The 19,991-nt window shown below is 42.3% G+C and overlaps 1 protein-coding gene across 3 annotated transcripts in view; it reads left to right on the forward strand.

Moving 5' to 3' along the window:
• Positions 1–4,632: 4,632 nt before the first annotated feature.
• Positions 4,633–19,991, forward strand: part of ST7 (suppression of tumorigenicity 7) — a 106,959-nt gene continuing 91,600 nt past the window's right edge. For 2 of the 3 annotated variants that reach the window (XM_081877989.1, XM_081877990.1), the window contains exon 1: positions 4,633–4,936. In XM_081877989.1, coding sequence (XP_081734115.1) covers positions 4,777–4,936 — 160 coding nt within the window. In that variant the 5' untranslated portion in view covers positions 4,633–4,776. Of the gene's footprint in view, positions 4,937–5,610; positions 5,713–19,991 lie in introns of those variants that run through there. The other variant, XM_081877991.1, reaches the window with a different exon arrangement.

A 19,991-nucleotide genomic window follows, 5' to 3' on the forward strand; every position in this document is an offset into this window, starting at 1 on the left:
TACTGCAATGCGCTCTACATGGGGCTACCTTTGAAAGTGACTTGAAACTAGAATCCAGAATGCGGCAGCTAGATTGGTGTCTGGGAGTGGCCGCCGAGACCATATAAGACCTGAAAGACCTACATTGGCTCCCAGTATGTTTCCGAGCATAATTCAAAGTGTTGGTGCTGTCCTTTAAAGTCCTAAACAGCCTCGGCCCAGTATACCTGAAGGAGTGTCTCCACCCCCATCCTTCAGCCTGGACACTGAGGTCCAGCTCCGAGGCCTTCTGGCAGTTCCCTCACTGCGAGAATGAGGTTACGGAACCAGGCAGAGGGCCTTCTCAGTGGTGGCACCCACCCTGTGGAAAGCCCTCCCATCAGATGTCCCAAACCTGGATCTTTCCATCCAGGGGATTCTCCTTTCTATATTTTATTTTTTCCTTGTCAACGACATAAAATTCTTAGTGCTCTGTTCTGATAATCAACTTCTTGTATAGCTTATCTTAAAATGTAGGGTGCAAGTTTGTGTATATTGGACCAAAAGTAAAGCCCGCAAAGCAAACACAAAGTACAGCTTTTTAGATATAATTTATTCTTTATTGATTTTGGAAAGGATAGCTATAACCTGAACACCAATAGATTTAAGAGTGTTTCTATTTTGGAATAGAAAATGGAACAGGAGATGTCAAGATTCAATCTGGTAATAAATTTATAAGGATTTCATTCATTCATTTCAAAACTGAGCTTATCTATTACAAAGCCGAGTACTTGGCATGTTCACCGATCAATGTTACTCAGAGCGCTCTGAGTGTTGTATTTACACTAGAAGGGAGGATTATAAATGTTCAGTAAATAAACAAATGGAAAACTCTTCCCATTTCACTTGCTGACTTGTGCCATCTCAGCCCCAGTACGTACCTTTCTGCTCCCAATCTTGTGTTGCTCTTTCTGTCCTTATCTGTGAACCCCAGCCCCTCTGCAGCCTAACACCATTAGTGTATGTCATTTTCTCTAAAACAAATAAAACCATATAGGGGAAACAGAGAGTTGTACAGCTAGGAAGCCACTGCCTCCATAAATTTCCTCCAATTTGCAATGAAAGAAGACTGGGGCTGAAAGACAAATGCAAAGTGTGCATGTTTATAGTCTAAGCAGTAGTGTCCAAACTTTTTTCAAAGAGGGCCAGATTTGATGAAGTGAAGGACCGACTAAAGTTAACCTTTTTTTAAGATTGAAGTTGTTGAGCTTTTTTTATGATTTTACCTCAAAGTTGTTGTTGAGCTTTTTTAGGGGTGAAGTAGTTGAGGTGGTTTTTTTTTTGGGATTTTACCCTACCCCAGGAAATAAACTGCCACAGGGGCCAGATTAAACGGGCTTTGGACATGCCTGGTCTAAGTTATATGTGAATACACTATGTTACTGATTGTTTTACTGGTACATCATGATGGAATGTAGACCAGGTGCCTTGTAATTTCTATGGGTTTTGGCCCATTAGCACACATATCAGCATCTTAACACTTCTTTGAAATTCCTTTCTTCGACTCTGAATTTCATTATTATAATTTTTTCCAAAGGAAATTATATGAACCATCTTTGGGATGGTAAAGCTGCAAAGTTTACCTTCGCCGAGGCCCTAAAACAGCTTTCTTGCAAAGCAGTGACCATCTTTGCTGTGGGAAGAAACAAAGGCGCTATGCACGAGTTGCAATATTTGCAATATTTGCCCTTCCCATTTAAAACAATGGGGAATGGGAAAGCAAATAACAGAAATGGAAAGGACAAGCAACCTGTGATTTCCTTGAATTTTTGTATGCATTAAAATGAGCAGAACAAACCAGAGGGAACTCTTTCTGAGGGAAATACATCTGCCATTACTGTTTTATCTCTGCCATAGAAGTCATTAACTCTCAAAAAGGCAGTGACCTTAGCCTTATCTGAAGGAGTGTATGCACACAAAAGCTTATACCCAGAACAAACTTAGCTGGTTTCTAAGGTGTTACTGGACAATTTTTTAATTATTATTTTTTTGACTGCATCAGACCAACACGGCCACCTACCTGAATCTTAGCCTCAACAGTTCCTCTCCTGACTTTATGTTACTTACTGAGATCTGTTTTACATGTTACATAGCAGCAATTTGTGTTTGTCAGGGGGTGAACTCAAGACAACCAAGTAGCGTTAAGCCAGTGATCAATCTCCACACGAGTTTTAAATTTTAAGGTTTTTAAATGCATCCTTTCAACTCTCTTACAATTGGATGCAGGCCTTGGAGGGTGCTAAGAAGAGGTAACATGTAATGAACGTTGAGGATATTTCTTGTGCAAGACTACTCTTGCTATCACTTCCTCTGTGTCTTCACCAGCTACTTCATACGTTTATGCAATGGATGGCTTCTGGCTCTGCTTGTGCAGAGAAAAATATAGGGGAGCTACTAAATCTAAAGAACTGCTGGATTTTGTGTTTTCAGAAATGAGGTACCAGTCATGTGACTCTCTATCCCAGTATCCCTGGGTATAACCTGAAACCTATGTGAGCCTAGTCAAGGCAGAGGTGGGGAACCTCAGGCCTGGGGGTTGGATGCAGCCCTATTTGGCCCACCAAACTATCTCTGTCCCTTACTGACCCTGTTTTGCACTCCAGATATTTTTGCATGGTTTGAATATCTGCCTGAGCTCTGCTCATGCCTCTTGCTTTTCTAGATGAAGGATCCAGAAGGATGTGTAATGTGTTATGTAGAAACAATTCATCACTCTGCCCACTTTTGCCTCTGGCCCTGCCCACCACTGGCAAATGGCTTTCGGAAGCCTCCCCATAACAGAATATGGCCCCAAGCTGAAAATAGTTCCCTACCTCAGACTAATCTGCTATATACTGCTCTCATAACGCATGAGAATGCAGACTTTGGGACTTTAACACTGAACCGGGATCTCCACACACCCCCTTGCACCCCGTTTTGCTTAACCCTCAGAGTTATGGAGAACTGGAAAATCTGCAAACCTTCCAAGTGTCCCTATTTTCCAGGGACAGTCCTGGATTTAAAGAAGCTGTCCCAGTTTCTGATTTGATCCCGAAATATCTTGCTTTTCCTTAAAGGTAAAGGGACCCCTGACTGTTAGGTCCAGTCACAGACAACTCTGGGGTTGCGGTGCTCATCTCGCTCTATAGGCCGAGGGAGCCAGTGTTTGTCCACAGACAGCTTCCGGGTCATGTGGCCAGCATGACTAAGCCGCTTCTGGCGAATCAAAGCAGCGCATGGAAATGCCATTTACCTTCGCGCCGGAGCGGTACCTATTTACCTACTTGTACTTTGAAGTGCTTTCAAACTGCTAGGTGGGCAGGAGCTGGGACCGAACAACGGGAGCTCACTCCATCGCAAGGATTCAAACCGCTGACCTTCTGATCGGCAAGCCCTAGGCTCAGTGGTTTAGACCAAATGTTGGGGGGTATGTTATATGACCCCCCCAAACGAAGGAGAGAAGTACCTATACAACCTTTAGAAGACATCTGAAGGCAGCCCTGTATAGGGAAAGTTTGTTGTGTTTTTTAAAAGTAATGTTTTGTTGTGTTTTTATCTTGTGTTGGAAGCTGCTCAGAGTGGCTGGGGCAATTCAGTCAGATGGGCAGGGTATATATAAAATACTACTACTAATTATTATAATAATTGCATACACTCCAACATTTCTCCAATGAAAATAGGGACGTCATAAGGAAAAGTGGGGCATTCCGGGATCAAATTGGAAACGGGGACGGCTTCTGTAAATCCGGGTCCGCTCCTGGAAAATAGGGAAAATTGGAGGGTCTATAACTGAATAAAGGTAAAGGGACCCCTGACCATTAGGTCCAGTCGTGGCCGACTCTGGGGTTGCGGTGCTCATCTTGCTTTATTGGCCGAGGGAGCCGGTGTACAGTTTACGGGTCATATGGCCAGCATGACTAAGCCGCTTCTGGTGAACCAGAGCAGCGCACGGAAACACCGGAGTGGTACCTATTTATCTACTTGCACTTTGACATGCTTTTGAACTGCTAGGTTGGCAGGAGCAGGGACAGAGCAACGGGAGCTCACCTGACTTCAAACCGCTGACCTTCTGATTGGCAAGTCCTAGGCTCTGTGGTTTAACCCACAACGCCACCCGCATCCCTGTAACTGAATAGGGCTCCCTATTTTCATTGGAGAAATGCTGGCGAGCGGACCCTCCAAGTATACCTATTTTCCAGGGACGTCCCTGATTTAGAGAAGTCATCCTGGTTTCTGATTTGACCCCAGAATGTCAAATAGGACATCCCTATTTTCATGGGAGAAATGTTGGAGGGTATGGAGTTCTTTAACCCCGGGAGCCTTTTGAAGGCAATCTTGTACAGTATAAGTCCCCGTGCCCCCTTAAGCTCACTATTTTGAGACATTTTGCTTAGCCCACTAAAGGCTACTTGTGTTTTTAAAAAAACAAAAACCCACCACGGCTTCCCCCTACTCCCCCCCCCCCCATTCCGCGACTTAGGATTCAACCCACACCCACCCTAGTCGCGTGTTGTGGTGCCTGCTGTGTGTTTGTTTACAACTTTAATGGGCGGCTTCCCCGGCCAGGAGACGCCTGCCAGGGGGCGGAGGAGGTGGAGCAGGGCGGCGGGGGGGACGGGACGGGGGACGGAGAGAGACACGTTACTTCTTCGGGAGACATGAATCATCCCAGAAATAACACCGCGCGAGGTCGTGGCAGCAGAGAGCAAGGCCGGCGCTGGAGCGGCTGGGCGCCTTTGCTGGGTCTCTCTCTCCCTCGCGCGCCCTGCCTGCGAAAAGATGGCTGAAGCTGCTGGCGGCGGCGCCGGCTTTCTGGAGCAGCTCAAGTCGTGCGTCGTCTGGTCGTGGACGTATCTGTGGTCGCTGTGGTTCTTCCTCATGCTCTTCCTCGTCTACGTCCTGAGGGTGCCTCTGAAGATCAATGACAACTTGAGCACAGGTAGCGAGCGACGACGCGCTTTTTGCAAAAAGCAAAAACAAAAAACAAAAAACCCCAAAACTTGCAACTTTGCAAAAAACCAGGGCGCGCGCCACGGCTGGGCGGGAAAAGGCGAAGGGGCAACGGGGAAAGAAGGCGTCGTGCTGCAAACTTTTCCTGCCTCTCCCGTTCCTCTCCCCCCCCCTCCCCACAAACTGGAAAACAGTAACAGCTGCGACACCCTTTCCTCATATTTCTTCACATAAGGCATGCTTGATTTGGGGGGGGGGGTTTGGTTGAGGGTCCGCCTGCTGCCCCCCCCCCGTTTCCAAATCCACCCCCTTTTTTCAGTTTGATGCGCCCGCCCCCCTTCTTGCAACTGGGCCCTTTGAGGGCGGGTCGAGGACAAAGGGACGTTTTTAGGGGAGTTTTAATTTCAATGCTGGCCGTACTCGTCTTTCTTCCCCGCCGCGAAAATTATTCAGGCCCGCTAATAAATGGTGGGTCGCGAAGGGCAAAGGAAGAAAAGGCGTTTAGTTGGAAGAAGAAGCGATGCCTTCCTGCTCCTCGTCAGGTCTTGAGGCGGGGGAACCTCACACGCAGAAGGCGGGAAGTAATTTGGGCAAAGGCATCTCCGCCCTCTTTCTCAATGGAAGATGCACCTTATAATGAGGCATCTCCACGGTCCCAGCTCTGAGGAAGAAGAAATAAGCATTGTATTTGCTGGGACAGAACAGAAGGCTGGTCATCTATGGCTTCCCTCTGAAGGCTCATGAGCGGAACGGGAAGGTGTGATGGTGAGATCCTGAACTCTCCTCTTCAGAAGTACCTGCAAGGTGTACTGCCTTGCAGTTGTCGATTGGGCCACAGATTGCCCACCCCTGATAGCTCTGTGTTGCTGGACCACAACTCTTCATTGCCCTTGGCTGTGGGTTAAGCTGACAAATGAAAATGAAATGACTGGGGCTAATGGGAGCTGGAGTCCCGCAACATCAGAAGCACTTCAGGTTCCCCATCTCCGCTCTGTGGATTTCGCCTGTCCTTTCTGAATGCTTTTCTAGCCTAAAGGTCATAACTGTGAATTTAATCACTTTCCACCTCACCTGCTGTTTTGTTGCTTATTTGGCTCGGTGGTAGAGAGGCCCCTTCAGAGCTTTTGACAGCTTGTTTGGGATTTTAACACTCTGAATGATCTGGTGTCATTCACAAACTTGAGTCTTTCCCTAATTCATCCCAACTTTAAATAATGTATGACTGTTAAATTGCTCCAGTGCAGATTCACTCTTTGGTTTTTCCTTCTTTGGGAAATCTTTTCAGATTTTTTTCTTTCTGCTTTCCTCTTTTTAGCCAATATTTGTTATTTTATTACTTATTTTCTAGGTTAATTTATATGCTGCTGTCAGAACAGTTACCAATCCATTATTGCAATTGGTCTTCTTCCCACATAGCCACTAAGTTTTCAGAAGAGCATTTGAAGAGAGGTTTAGATTATTATTATTTTTTAAATTCCAAATGTATTTTTTCCATCTGCATGTTTATTGATTCAATTTTAAAAGATGGATTTGGCAAAAATTCCTTTTGCAGAAGCCACACTGGCTTTACCTCAGCAAAGCTTGTTCTTCTGTATGCTTGATAATTCAAGCCTTAACAATGTTTTCCACCAATTTAACTAGGAAAGGTTATTAGAAATCAGTGTTAAGTTTTCCCCCTTCATCTGCTAGCAAGTTGGGTACTACTTAGTGTCTCAGGAAGAAGCTAGAGAATCTACTTTGTCATTTCAGGTTGTTAGCACAAGTGGCAATAAGAAATTAGCATGTTTGCATTTCCCAAATTCTTTAATTCTATTATAATACCAATAATATTTGTGGGTGAAGGTAATTTGTAGGGGCGAATCAGTGGGTAAGAAGTAGGTTGCTAAACTGTAGCTTCGGACAGAATTATGGCTCCCCACAAACCAAGAATCGAAGCTTTTAAGCTTCATTCTAATGTCCAGTGGAAAAAGAGGACAGAATGCAGAGGTTTTGAGGCTGCTCATATTTGTTGTAATGACAAAGAATGTTTGCTGTTGGTATAGCTACTGTTTATATATGTGGCTTTTTGCATACTGTACTGGCCTTGCTGCTTCCCCTTTTGGAGTGTTCACATTTCAAACTGATGTTGTTGGCCAACCATCAAAAGCTATGCAAGGTAGGAGAGAATTGTAAATGTTTTGGGGGGCACATTCAGACGGAATGGGCCTAGAGATTTGCAGAAAGGTTCAGCTTCTTTTGCCTGTTATAAATGAGTATTTTAATTGGAGGAGGGGCACATTTGTGTTTGAAGAAACAACGTGGGTGCATGTATTATGTAAAATAGCTGTGGGTGCTGATTTTGTATTATGCTTTATGATGTCGTCTTGAGTATTTTTCATGAAATATAGGCAAAGAAATATGGATTTGTACTTGTAAGCTTTTGTATACAGAGATGGGAATGCTGAATGTAGTGCTTTGTAGCTCAAGGAAAAATGCAACTAACCAATCCATAGTTCCTACAGAGATTCCCCTGTACTCTGCTGTATAGCTGCAACTAAAACCTTTTAACTGTGTTTTAAGTGCAATATACAATGTGACACTAGATGGCGATAGTGATCCTTATGGAAAATTCAATGTATTTTTTCAGAATGTTTTTCCTATGTGTGTAGATTCCATAGGGGGAGAATTTGAGGAACTGCCTTAAAATGGGTGTATCTAAGATTTGTTTTATTAGATTATTCTGAAATTTGTGAAGGGCTCAGCAGGTAGGTCCTGTGTTGCGTGTAGTGCAACAGCATTGGAGGGTATAGCCCCTGATTTATAATATTGGGTGACTGTTTGGGCCTCCCCCCTTAGCTATGCAAGCACTATAAAACTAACCACTAGTGTTGGGCTTTGGTTTTCAACAACAGTTGTGATTAGGTTTTGTTAGCTACTTGATTGCAGGCCAGTCAGGCCCAGTTCTCACCAAGATGATTTATGAAGCAATGTTTACGTCATGTAAATCCCTGATTTGTACTATGAAGCTTTCATTCAGACACAGATGTGCCATGTAGTGAAAATTATACCTTAGTTGCATCCATTTTATAAAGAGGATAACTATATCCTTTTCAGCAATTAAAAAAGGTAAAGTAAAGGACCCCTGACAATTAAGTCCAGTTGCAGACGATTCTGGGGTTGCGGCGCTCATCTCACTTTATTGGTCAAGGGAGCCGGCGTACGGCTTCCGGGTCATATGGCCAGCATGACTATAGCAAACCAGAGCAGCACACGGAAACACCGTTTACCTTCCCACTGGAGCGGTACCTATTTATCTACTTGCGCTTTTTGGTGTGCTTTCGAACTGCTAGGTTGGCAGGAGCTGGGACCGAGCAACGGGAGCTAACCCTGTTGAGGGGATTCGAACCCCCGACTTTCTGATCGGCAAGCCCTAGGCTCTGGTTTAGACCACAGTCATCATCAAATGGGATCATGGTTGGCCTGTCAAGAAGTTCTATTGCTAGTTTCCTCCACATACTTCCCTTACTTTCAGTTTTTAAAATCAGAGGTCAATTTTTACCAGTCTGGAAACTGTATTGCCCAGCTAAGCAATATCTATAGTATCCTATAGAAATAGGTCTCAGATAAGTGATGGTAAGCAGAGAAGCCTTAAATTTACAGTGGTGCCCCGCAAGATGAATGCCTCGCAAGACGGAAAACCCGCTAGACGAAAGGGTTTTCCGTTTTGGAGGCGCTTCGCAAAACGAATTTCCCTATGAGCTTGCTTCGCAAGACGAAATGTCTTGCGAGTTCCTGCGGGTTCCCCCCCTTTTTTCTCCCTTTTCCTAAGCTGCTAAGCCGCTTATCAGCTCATCCGCTGATAAGCCGATTATCAGCTGATCCGCTAAAAGCCGCTAAACCGCTAATAGCGCTAATCCGCTAAGCTGTCAATGGGCTTGCTTCGCAAGACGAAAAAACCGCTATACGAAGAGCCTCACGGAACAGATTAATTTCATCTTGCGAGGCACCACTGTATAATTTATCGTAAATTTCCGTAATGCAAATATGATAATAAAAAAGAAATTACAAAATGTATGATGCAGAATAAGCTTTGGAGTATTATAACTATTGCCAGCAAGGAAAGGAAAAACAGCACAGTCATTGTGTCAGGCAAGAAACTAAAATAAGCACCCGAGATGAATGTGTTCTTGCCTTAGTCCAAAATAACCTGCGTATGTTCTTAGCCCTGATAATGTGCTATGAGGTACATTTTTTTATTATTAAAAAAATCTGCTTAAATTCATCTTGGCCTTTTAAAACCCTGCTTTTTTTATCCTGTCCTTTTATTCAGCCTCATGTCTTCTATTGTTTACATGTAGTTAGAAATTAACAAAGCAATCCTAACTCCTGATCCGCACACCTGGCGGGGTTTAAGATTCTGCAATGGTATCCCTCTGCTGAGTTGTGTGTGAACGGAGCTGTCCCACTGGCTATCATTGCGGTCAACAAAACTGCTGCTGCTGGCACAAGAACCTGAAATGTGTTTGAGAGTGCATGCAGAACAAACCTATTTAAGGATCCTGTTGATCCAATGCCAGTCAACCTTTAGCCCCTGTGCTGTGCCAGCCTTACCTGGGAGTAAACCCCACTGAATTCTTTTTCTTTGAATTATTAGGACATACTTCAGAGTAGACATGTTTGGGTTTGTACTGTAAGAATGCGAACTTACTGGCCACAGTTCAGTGCAGGATCCTGTAGAAATCAACAAGCTGAAGCCCAATTGCATTTGTGTTGGATTGTGGCCTTCCCTTCTTAAAGTCTATTAAAAATTTAAGGATGCAGTTAGTCTTGCAGCAGAAAGGTTGTGAAAACCCAGACAAAGAGGCTCCTGAGAAGGTTTTGTTTCACAGGAAAGCTGATAAATCTAAAATGTGACTTCCCAAAAATAACCATGATGGTTTCAGTTGGTTTTGTTCCTTCCCCTGTCCCCCCCCCCGACAATAGCACCTCCTTTCTCTCTTTTATGACTGTAAGTGTGATTGCATTCTGTGTTGTAGAATAACAAAGCTGCTTTTATTCAACATTTGTTTAGTACAGGGGTAGGCAACCTAAGGCCCGTGGGCCGGATGCGGCCCAATCGCCTTCTCAATCCGGCCCGCGGACTGTCCGGGAATCAGCGTGTTTTTACATGAGTAGAATGTGTGCTTTTATTTAAAAAGCATCTCTGGGTTATTTGTGGGGCATAAGAATTCATTCATTCGCACCCGCCCCCCCCCAAAAAATATAGTCCGGCCCACCACATGGTCTGAGGGACAGTGAACCAGCCCACGGGTGAAAAAGGTTGCTTACCCCTGGTTTAGTGCTAATACAGTAGGTTCTGACCAGGAAAACAATGCAATGAAACAGACTGGGCACCTACATTAAGCAAGAAGGACCAGGGTGAATAGGAACTGGCTAGCCGGTAGGGGGGGAAATGGAGAACATGTCATATTGTGGTGGAAAACTTTGCTGTGGGAGTTTCTTCATGCATCTTTGGATTCATGTATGCAGCAGAATTGAGATTCTGACACCTGAGCTAGTGCAGAATAAAATTACATTGAATAACAGGTGCCTCGTAATAAAGTACCCGTGAAAACAAACAAACAAACAAATGAAACAAAAACAAGGAACTGGGGATATGAAAGTAGAGATACGTGAATTCAAAAAAAGTGGAGAGGACCAAGAATTCTGACTGCATACACACAATACATTTAAGGCACCTCCCAAAAAAATGGAGGTGACATCAGTTTTAGCCTGAAATGTAGCTCCTAGATATTTCCCCTCTGAAGAAATACTTCCATGCATCACCCCACCCCTTTGCCTGGTCCAGAAATAGGAAACCTGATGAAGTGTTGGGATCTTGAGGACAGGGAGAATTTATATTATTTAAATTTATAGGCTGTCTCTTAGAGCAAATCTATCTTACAAGGCTGCTTACTTAAAACAACCATAAAGTACAAGTCTCACATTTCATTAAAACAACTGGCAGCCTAAAACAATTCACAGCCAGTAGCACGTCATTATAATTAACTGAAACAACTTGAGCAGTTTCAGACTAACACCAAATAATTCCTTTACAGAGACGTAACCTGAACTAAGTGGAGTTTTAAGGCCTGTTTAAAAGTCTATACCAGTGGAGTCCCTATGCATATCACAATAATACTCTCTGGCGATTGTGCATAGGATTGTTGACTTGGTGTGTTTAAGTATACACTATACAACAGGGCAATAAGGAAAAATCTGATTGTTTACAAGTTATCATAATCAATACATTCATGTTCACAAACTTTCTGGAAATGAGCTTAGCTGCAAACCAGCCTCTAATGTTCTCTTGCTGTCTTTTGTAATGCAATTTATTTATTTGGTGAACGTTTAAGGCACCCTGCGGTATAAAACAGCCAGTTTCAATCTCCAGCATCTTCAGTTAGGGCTAGGAGAGTCTGAAATCCTGGACAACCATTGCAAGTCAGTGTAGATGAACGACACTGTGCAGTTGGTAGAGCTTGATTCAAGGCAGTTTCCTATGTTACTAGCTTTTGGAATTATGTGATTATTTTCTTCAGGACTTTTTTTTTTTTTTTTTTTTTGCAATAAGAGGTCCTGAATGCATCCTGCTTCCCATAAATAAAGCACAATCTCTGCTATGTTTCATTCTGAAGGCTAAAATGTTGTTTATAAATAACACATTGGTCTAAGCTAAGGCCTTTCAGGTTGGCTTGATTGCAGAAGCTTTCAAGGTGAAATCAAGCTCTGCTGCATTTATGTCATAATATTACTGTAATAATCCTAAAAACGAGAGGTTTAAAGCATATTTTAATGCTGCTCCAAACTCCTGCTACAATACCTGCCCCCATCTCACCTTCCTCAGTTTTTTCAAATTCTTCCTCACGACTCCCAAATCCTTTCTTGACTGTTTTAAAACTCCAGTTTTGCCATGTCTATGTTTTCTGCTGCCAGTTAACCCAAACTTCTCTTTTGTCAAATGCAGTCCTCTTCCTTTGTCTTTCACCAAGTAACACCATAAATAAGTTGTGTCGGAAAGTTAATTCCAGAAAGTGAAATCTTGGTGCTTTCAAAATACTTTGTGTTGCTCATGGTTTTTTGGCTACAGATTCAAAAATGCCTAAAGGCTACATCTTTAGCACCATATCTGTAAATCTTGTGTGCAGGGCCTGAGATTGCTTCTCTTAGGTGCTATTTGGATGTGAATGTGTAAGAATAAAAGCAGCAGTTTTCCTCAGTACAGTGGTACCTCGGGTTACAGATGCTTCAGGTTACAGACTCTGCTAACCCAGAAATAGTACCTCAGGTTAAGAACTTTGCTTCAGGATGAGAACAGAAATCACACAGCAGCGGCGCGGTGGCAGTGGGAGGCCCCATTCGCTAAAGTGGTACCTCAGGTTAAGAACAGTTTCAGGTTAAGAACGAACCTCCAGAACGAATTAAGTTCTTAACCCAAGGTATCACTGTATAACTGAGTATAAGCCATTGTTGTTGTTTAGTCGTTTAGTCATGTCCGACTCTTTGTGACCCCATGGACCAGAGCATGCCAGGCACTCCTGTCTTCCACTGCCTCCCTCAGTTTGGTCAGACTCATGTTGGTAGCTTCGAGAACACTGTCCAGCCATCTCGTCCTCTGTCATTCCCTTCTCCTTGTGCCCTCCATCTTTCCCAACATCAGGGTCTTGTCCAGGGAGTCTTCTGTTCTCATGAGGTGGCCAAAGTATTGGAGCCTCAGCTTCAGGATCTGTCCTTCCAGTGAGCACTCAGGGCTGATTTCCTTCAGAATGGAGTCCATGGGACTCTCAAGAGTCTCCTCCATCACCAGAATTCAAAAGCATCAATTCTTTGGCGATCAGCCTTCTTTATGGTCCAGCTCTCATTTCCATACATCACTACTGGCAAAACCATAGCTTTAAGTATATGGACCTTTGTTGGCAAGGTGATGTCTCTGCTTTTTAAAAAGCCATTAGTATAAGCTAATCTGCCTCCACTACTGGAAAAGTTTCACCTTTGCACCTGGGCTTGTTATTTTTCAGGTTTTACCAGTGCCTCTCAGGGGTGGGGAAGAGGAGAATGGTTATTGTGGAATTCGTTCCTTATTCATCTGTTTGGAAAGTCCTGTTGTGGGCAGGACGGGGACAGCAGGATGGGGGAAAACAAACAAACATGTAGGAAAATTCTGTGTATAGGAATGTCAACATCCCTTTCATTCTCTGCTATCTTCTCTTTATCAGTCCGAATATGTGGTTAGGTTATCCTGTCTGCTTTCTACTGCATGTCTTGGCTGTTGGAACCATCAGAGATTCATCTGATTAAGGAGAGGAATTCCTTTTTTTCCTAGCCAAACATACTGGCTGTGTTGCTTTTTCCAGATTCCATAAGTTAGGTATCCATCATCTCATTACATTATTATTTATTTAGATTCACTTCTTGCCATCTCTTGGGTTTTATTTCATTTTCATAGCAAACCCTGTAGAGTCAGTTGTTTTCGGGGAAGAGGAAGGGGGTACTCATAATTTCATAATTATTTAAATAAGTAATATGCTTACTGGTTTTATTTTTTACCAGTAATATGCTTACTGGTTTAGGGAAATTAGCCACATGGCTTCTCAAAATGGAGTTTGCTAGAACAAAGCTAAGCACACAAGTTACAAGTTTTATGCTCCATAGATCTCCTGGGTTCCCATGAAAGGATCATTACAGGGCAGTCATAAATTTTACTCCACACTGTGTGGTACTATGCAACATTGCTATGTAGGCTGAAATGGTATGTTTTTTCAAGGTGTTTTAACTATCACTTTGGTATAGCTCAACTGCTTCAGTTTATAAGCATCACTATCTTTCACAAGTTATGATTTTTCCAGTTTCAATACACCTCATGGCAGATGGTGTGAGACAAGACAGTCCTTAAATGTTGATCCATTGTGGTCTGCTACTAGATGCCAGGTATGATCTGAAGATACATGAGGTAACTTACTACCTTGCAGAAGATGAACAGATCTAGGTGTGGTTAGTGACTAGACGGGAGACATCTGTATGCCATGCCTTGGGCTCCAGGAAGGAAGAAGAGTGGACAATAAATATAGGAAATAAATTAAATTAAATTAAATTAAATTAAATTAAATTAAATTAAATAGATGTTTCCATTGGGCCGGCTGCTAGCAGCACACAGCAATGGTTTTGTATACAGGTAAAGCATAATTGTTCATTTTTTCTTTTATACTGGTGTGTCAGATTCAGGGTGGATTTATTTATTTATTTATTTATTTATTTAAATGATGTTTATTCAAAATTTCCAGAATATATGAATACAATAAAAAACAAAACAAAAAATACAACAGAAAAAAGATAAGAAAAAAGAAAAAAAAAGAAAGAAAAATACACATCCCTTATTACCTCTTCTCATTTGCCTGTTTCTTGGACCTCCTCACACCTCCCTTTTTGTATTCTAACTTAATTCGTTGTTTCAGCAAATTCTTCCCATATTTCACAATTTTTATTTAAATAATTTATCTTAACAACCTATCTCATTAATTAATTCAACATATCCTTTCCATCTTTTACCATATTCTGTTATTCAGTTTACCTTAATTTATTTAACCTTATCTTACCTTAAAAACCTTAAGATTCAAAGTTTAAACCATATTTATACATAACTCCTTAAATCCTTTCTACTAAAGCCAATTAGTTCCTTTCCAGCATTTTCCCTGATATTTCATTAATATTACACTAATTCCATAAATGAAAATGAAAAAAAAGAATTTTTCCCCTAATTATTATCCAACGTTCCTTCTTCCTGGTTTCAGGTTATGTCAGTCTTTTCTATACATTCCATCCAGTCCATCAATCTGGTGATCTTATATCCGAGGCCCTTAAGTCGCTTCTATGCCCCTTCTGCGGATTTTCTTGTTCTTGTTTGTAGCTGCACTCTTCCTTGTCTTTTGTTGGTTTCTTTCTTAATTTCTTCCCTTTCTCCTTGGGGAGTGGGTCTCCGAGGGATTCAAACCGGTAATAATCTCCATTTTCCTTCCTCGAGCCAGCCCATTCCCCACAGTCCCACTCCCTGTCATCATCGTTGTATTCCAAAAAGTGGTTGTCCAAAAGGTAATTGTCAACATGTTTCATAGTCCCACCAGAGTTAAGAGCTTCCAAACACTTCCAGGTACACTCCAAGTTCAGTCTTCCAATGCAGCAACTTTTGCTCCTGCAGGACTTTGGATCTCTCCATTTGTGTTGCTTGGGGTGCGACCACAACCTCTTCCATCTTCCTCTGCCCTTGCACTTGCCCAATCAAACCAATTTCCTGAGTTGGTCACTGTATAATTTCTTTATCTTTGTTTCCTGTTAATTCATATTCACTGGCTACGGCAGTCATCAAGTCCAACTTCTCATTCATCAAATTCATCCTCTCGTGCAACTGCTCCAGCAAAGCATTTGTCTTGTCAAGGGCAGACACCAAAATTTCCTCCCAACACATTTCTATTCAAGGTCAAGCGGCTGGTCCCACGATCCCAATCTCGCAGCTGTAACGTCTCCAATTAAACTGCAGCAACAGTCTGACAAGCTCCCTCTAGGGGACACAATTTCTGTTTGTATCCATCTTTAAAACGTATCCAACAAAAGAAAATTACTTTCAATTTTCAAATACTTTGTTTCTTTAAAATGCAGAAAGCAGCATTGAAGTTAATTTGTTTCTCTTTTTTTTTTGACTATCTGTCAAAGTGCTCCACTTTCAATCAACAGTTTCTGTCCTGACACCCCGTTCCCAGGTTTGAGACGATGGAAACTTATGTTCCTTTACTCTCTCTCCTGCAGGCTTAAACAGTCAAATTCCCCCCCCCCTTTTCTCCTGCTTTCCAAGGGGGGTTTATTGGTTGTAAATGCAGGAAGATTCAATCTTTAAAAACAACTTTCCAGGCTCTTAGATTGCAAGGTTTTTGCTTCAGTCTATTTACAAAAAGCGGAAGGCGGACTTCCTGTTTAAACCTTCCCGCTTCAGTGCCTAATTCAAGAATTTATTGATCCAATTTTCCGTTTTTACTCACAGGTACTTATTTAGAGTCCGAATGTCAACAGGAAAAAGTCAGCGCTCTCCGGCGATGGCTGTGCGGCTTCCCTCCATGAAAGTAGCAGTTGATTCGCTGCACCGCGCTGCTCACCCCACTTTGCTCCGGAGCCACAAAAAGGGGTTTCCCCACGAGTAGGGGAGGCGCTCTTGGTGCTCTGCCGAACCCCACGTTCCCAGGCTCCTCCGCCTGGGATTTCTAGCGGGTCCCCACCTTCGCCGCGGCGGGAAGACCCAATTTCCACGGAGCCCGTTCCTCCGATTGGAGGAACGCCATTCGCCGATGGCGCTAACCTGGAAGCTGGGGGGTGGATTTGATTTAAATCAAATCGATTTAAATCACTAGTCAGTAAGACTTGATTTAAATCACTAGTCAGTAAGACTTGATTTACGTAAATCACACACCCCCACCGCCCATAAAAACTCATTCTTGCTGGTATAATCTTAATATTTACAATCAGATGAAGGTTTCATTTTTGGAATAATAAATTTTCAGAGTAGTTTTTATAGTTATATCAAAAATTACTGATTTGGTTATACTATTAGAAATACATTGACAGATAATTAGGAAATTATTGTGAGGTTTAATAAGTTAACTGTTTATATTTGGAAAAGTTTTCTGCTGTAGTTTATTGGAAAGAGAAAAATAATCATTTCCTTAACAACAATTTAAACAATTTATTTAACTGAAACAATAACATTATAGCATATGTATCCATGTTTGTTAACTGATGTGGTTGTGGTTAAACGATTTTTTTTAAAAAAAAACACCTTAGACTGAATTTTAGCACACATAAAAAATTTAAAACAAATCCTTATTTCCTGATGAATAGCCTTTGGACTATAATGTAACTTAAATAGAAAACTATCTTTAGAAAGATTTTCCCTCCAAAAGCATTTTATTTTAAAAATCCAATTTATTTATTTTTTTTAAATCCGATTTAAAGGGGGGGGGGAATCCAATTTAAATTAAAAAAATTATCCACCCTGGTCAGATTATTATGTTGTAACTGAAATACTGTTTTCTGCTTCTGTGTTGGTGTATGTGCAAACCTGGCCTTTTAAAACTAATAAGCAAAATACTGAACGTGTTTGAAGATAGGGGATTCACAACCTGTTAAATGCATTCCATATAATTTGGAAATTTTAAAATCTTTCAAATGCTTTTGCCATCTCTAAAGTTCGTCCGTGCTAAGTTTTGCACTCCTTATGTTGCTCTCTATATACAGTCACTGTTTACTGACTGAAATTTTATACTCATCAGTGGTGTTTGGATTTAGGAGATCCATTTTATTATTTACATTATGAGAGGGGATGGATAAGAAATGTCATAGTAATGAGAGAGGAATGGCCAAGCCTTATACCAAACACTAGAGGTCAGCCTTCAAACACTATAAAATGCTATAAAATTCAACTTCACTGACCTCTGGAGCTCAGGAAAGGTAACTGACAGTGAAGGATTATGGGAGATGTAGTACAAAAATTGGTAGGGCATTTGTGTTTGAAGTAGAAAGTGGGGGGAAATCAATGGAAGCAGACATTTTTCTTTTAATTATCGTAGTATCTTAAATGGAGATCCCAGACAACTGTTTATCAGGCACTGACCAGCCTATCGCCTGCTTCGTTTTAAGATTGCAGTAGTCTCATGTATCCTCAGGCTGTGCCATTCCATCTTGTCATAATCCTACAGAATACAGATATTGATGGTATAACTAAGCACTATAGTGACATTTCTCAGTAAGGGAATTTCCAGACAGAAAGTGTGGCAGGGGCAGGGAGGAGGATACCTGATGTTCTAACTGTCTACCAGGCCTGGACAGAGTTTATCCGAGGGCCCAGGATGGGAGTCTTGTTAGAACAAAAAAGCCAGTCCCTGGCAGGACCCCCTGGCCAGTTTAGTCCTCTGAGACCTGGGGAAAGTGTAAGACCTCGGTCCAGTATACCTGAAGGAGCGTCTCCACCCCCATCATGGACACTGAGGTCCAGCGCCGAGGGCCTTCTGGCGGTTCCCTCACTGCGAGAAGCCAAGTTACAGGGAACCAGGCAGAGGGCCTTCTCGGCAGTGGCGCCCGCTTTGTGGAATACCTTCCCACCCGATGTCAAAGGAAAAAACTACTACCAGACTTTCAGGAGACATCTGAAGGCAGCCCTGTTTAGGGAAGCTTTTAGTATCTGAAGGACTATCGTATTTTAATATTCTATTGGAAGCCACCCAGAGTGGCTGGGAAAACCCAGCCAGATGGGCGGGGTATAAATTATTTATTATTTATTGTTGTTGTTGTTGTTGTTGTTATTACCTAGGTGCTCCTGGCCTGCTGACAACACTCAGCAGCCACAAGCATTGCCGGTTAGATCAGTTGGTTAAAGTGTGGTGCTGATAACACCAAGGTAATAATCCCTGTATGGGGGCATATTCCTGCATTGCAGTGGGCTGGACTAGATGATCCCTGGAGTCCCTCCCAGCTCTATGATTCTAAGATATACTGAGAAGTGCCACTGTCTGTGCTGATTTGTTATTTCACATGTCTCTTAGTAGCATCAATATGGCTGGCATGGTCCAAGTCAGGAATTGCCAACAGAATAGTTAACAAAATTGCACACATCTTTAACTTCTTTCTGGTGCAGACTGCTTTGATGTTAAGTCATTCAATCAGTGGTGAGGGACTGGTCCTAAATCTAATTGGGATTAATATATTTGGACATTTGGAGTTGATGGGCATGCCTTCCTATGCATGTCAGGATCTTTGAAATAGGCATAGCTAGATTTATGTTTTTATTTAGGCTCTTGAAGATGCTGCTGTTCTTTTCCGAAAGATTGCATGTAACTTCTGAGGGAAGAGTTTTCATAACTGCTGACAGCTGCATACTCCCTCATGTTGTGTTCTGGTAATTGCATTACTGCATTGCATTACTCCATTAGAGCAAACCACCAAAAACCACTTGGTATTTGTTTTGTTCTTCATTCTTTGGATGAGTAAGAGTGTCAGTTTTGCGGTTACCACGACAAAGGTTTGTAGAGCAAAATAATTGCTCGTGGATTTGTAGAGTATTGGTAGCGATGTAAATGGGACACTAAAGAACAGTGGTCCACAGAACACATCCTAACAGGTGGACTGCTAAAAAAATAATACAATTTATGGGGCAATTCTAGTTTATTTGGAAGACATACTCTCTGATGTGGAAGCATTTAGAGCCCAAACATACAAAAAGTGGTTGGACTGATTAATTAGTAAACAAAAGGCACTTTGCAGACTGTTCCTATTCTGTTACTTGTTCCCAGGATGAGTCTGCTTGGCACTGAGAACTGCTTGGGAAGCTCAGCCTCAGAAGCTCTATTATCAATCAGTAATTGGTTTCCCTGTGGTCTTCCAGATGACCATCAGCCAGGGATGATGGGAGTTGTAGCTCAACAAATGGAGATCCAAAGAAGGCTATGAGAAATGGTGGACACTGAAGGCTGGGTATGCATTAAATGATTGTTTGAGGTATGAATGCCAGGAAATCTTTGGACTCAGTTTGTTCCTAGTACCTTTCAGCCTTATATTCATTTTGTGTAAGGGGAGATAATAGAAGTACTTTAACATGGGTGGCAATGCACCGAACAGCAATCTTTCAGTAGCCTACAGGAGGCCTACATTTTGCATTATACTGTATTCTGGTTCCTAATAATTCCATTGTAGGCATCTTAACACAACACAGCCTGCAACACAATGTGATCGGCCACAGGTGTAGCAGCATCCACGTCCTACGTTAAATTCAGCAACTGAGAAAACATGAACTAAGATTAATTTTTATTGGGCCAGTGGGCTGCCCGTGAAAATTATTAACATTGGGTTGTATCCAACTAATGTTCTCTGTTTGCACAACAGAACATTCCCTCCTTTGCTCTCCACGTGCCTCCTAAATCTGGGCTGGGGTTCCCCCAACGCTCCAGAGCAGATATGGGGAGGGTGCAGTACAAAAAACAGCTGAATACAAG

This window comes from Podarcis erhardii (genome assembly GCF_964252035.2).
Source record: "Podarcis erhardii genome assembly, chromosome: 10".
Classification (NCBI taxonomy): domain Eukaryota; kingdom Metazoa; phylum Chordata; class Lepidosauria; order Squamata; family Lacertidae; genus Podarcis; species Podarcis erhardii.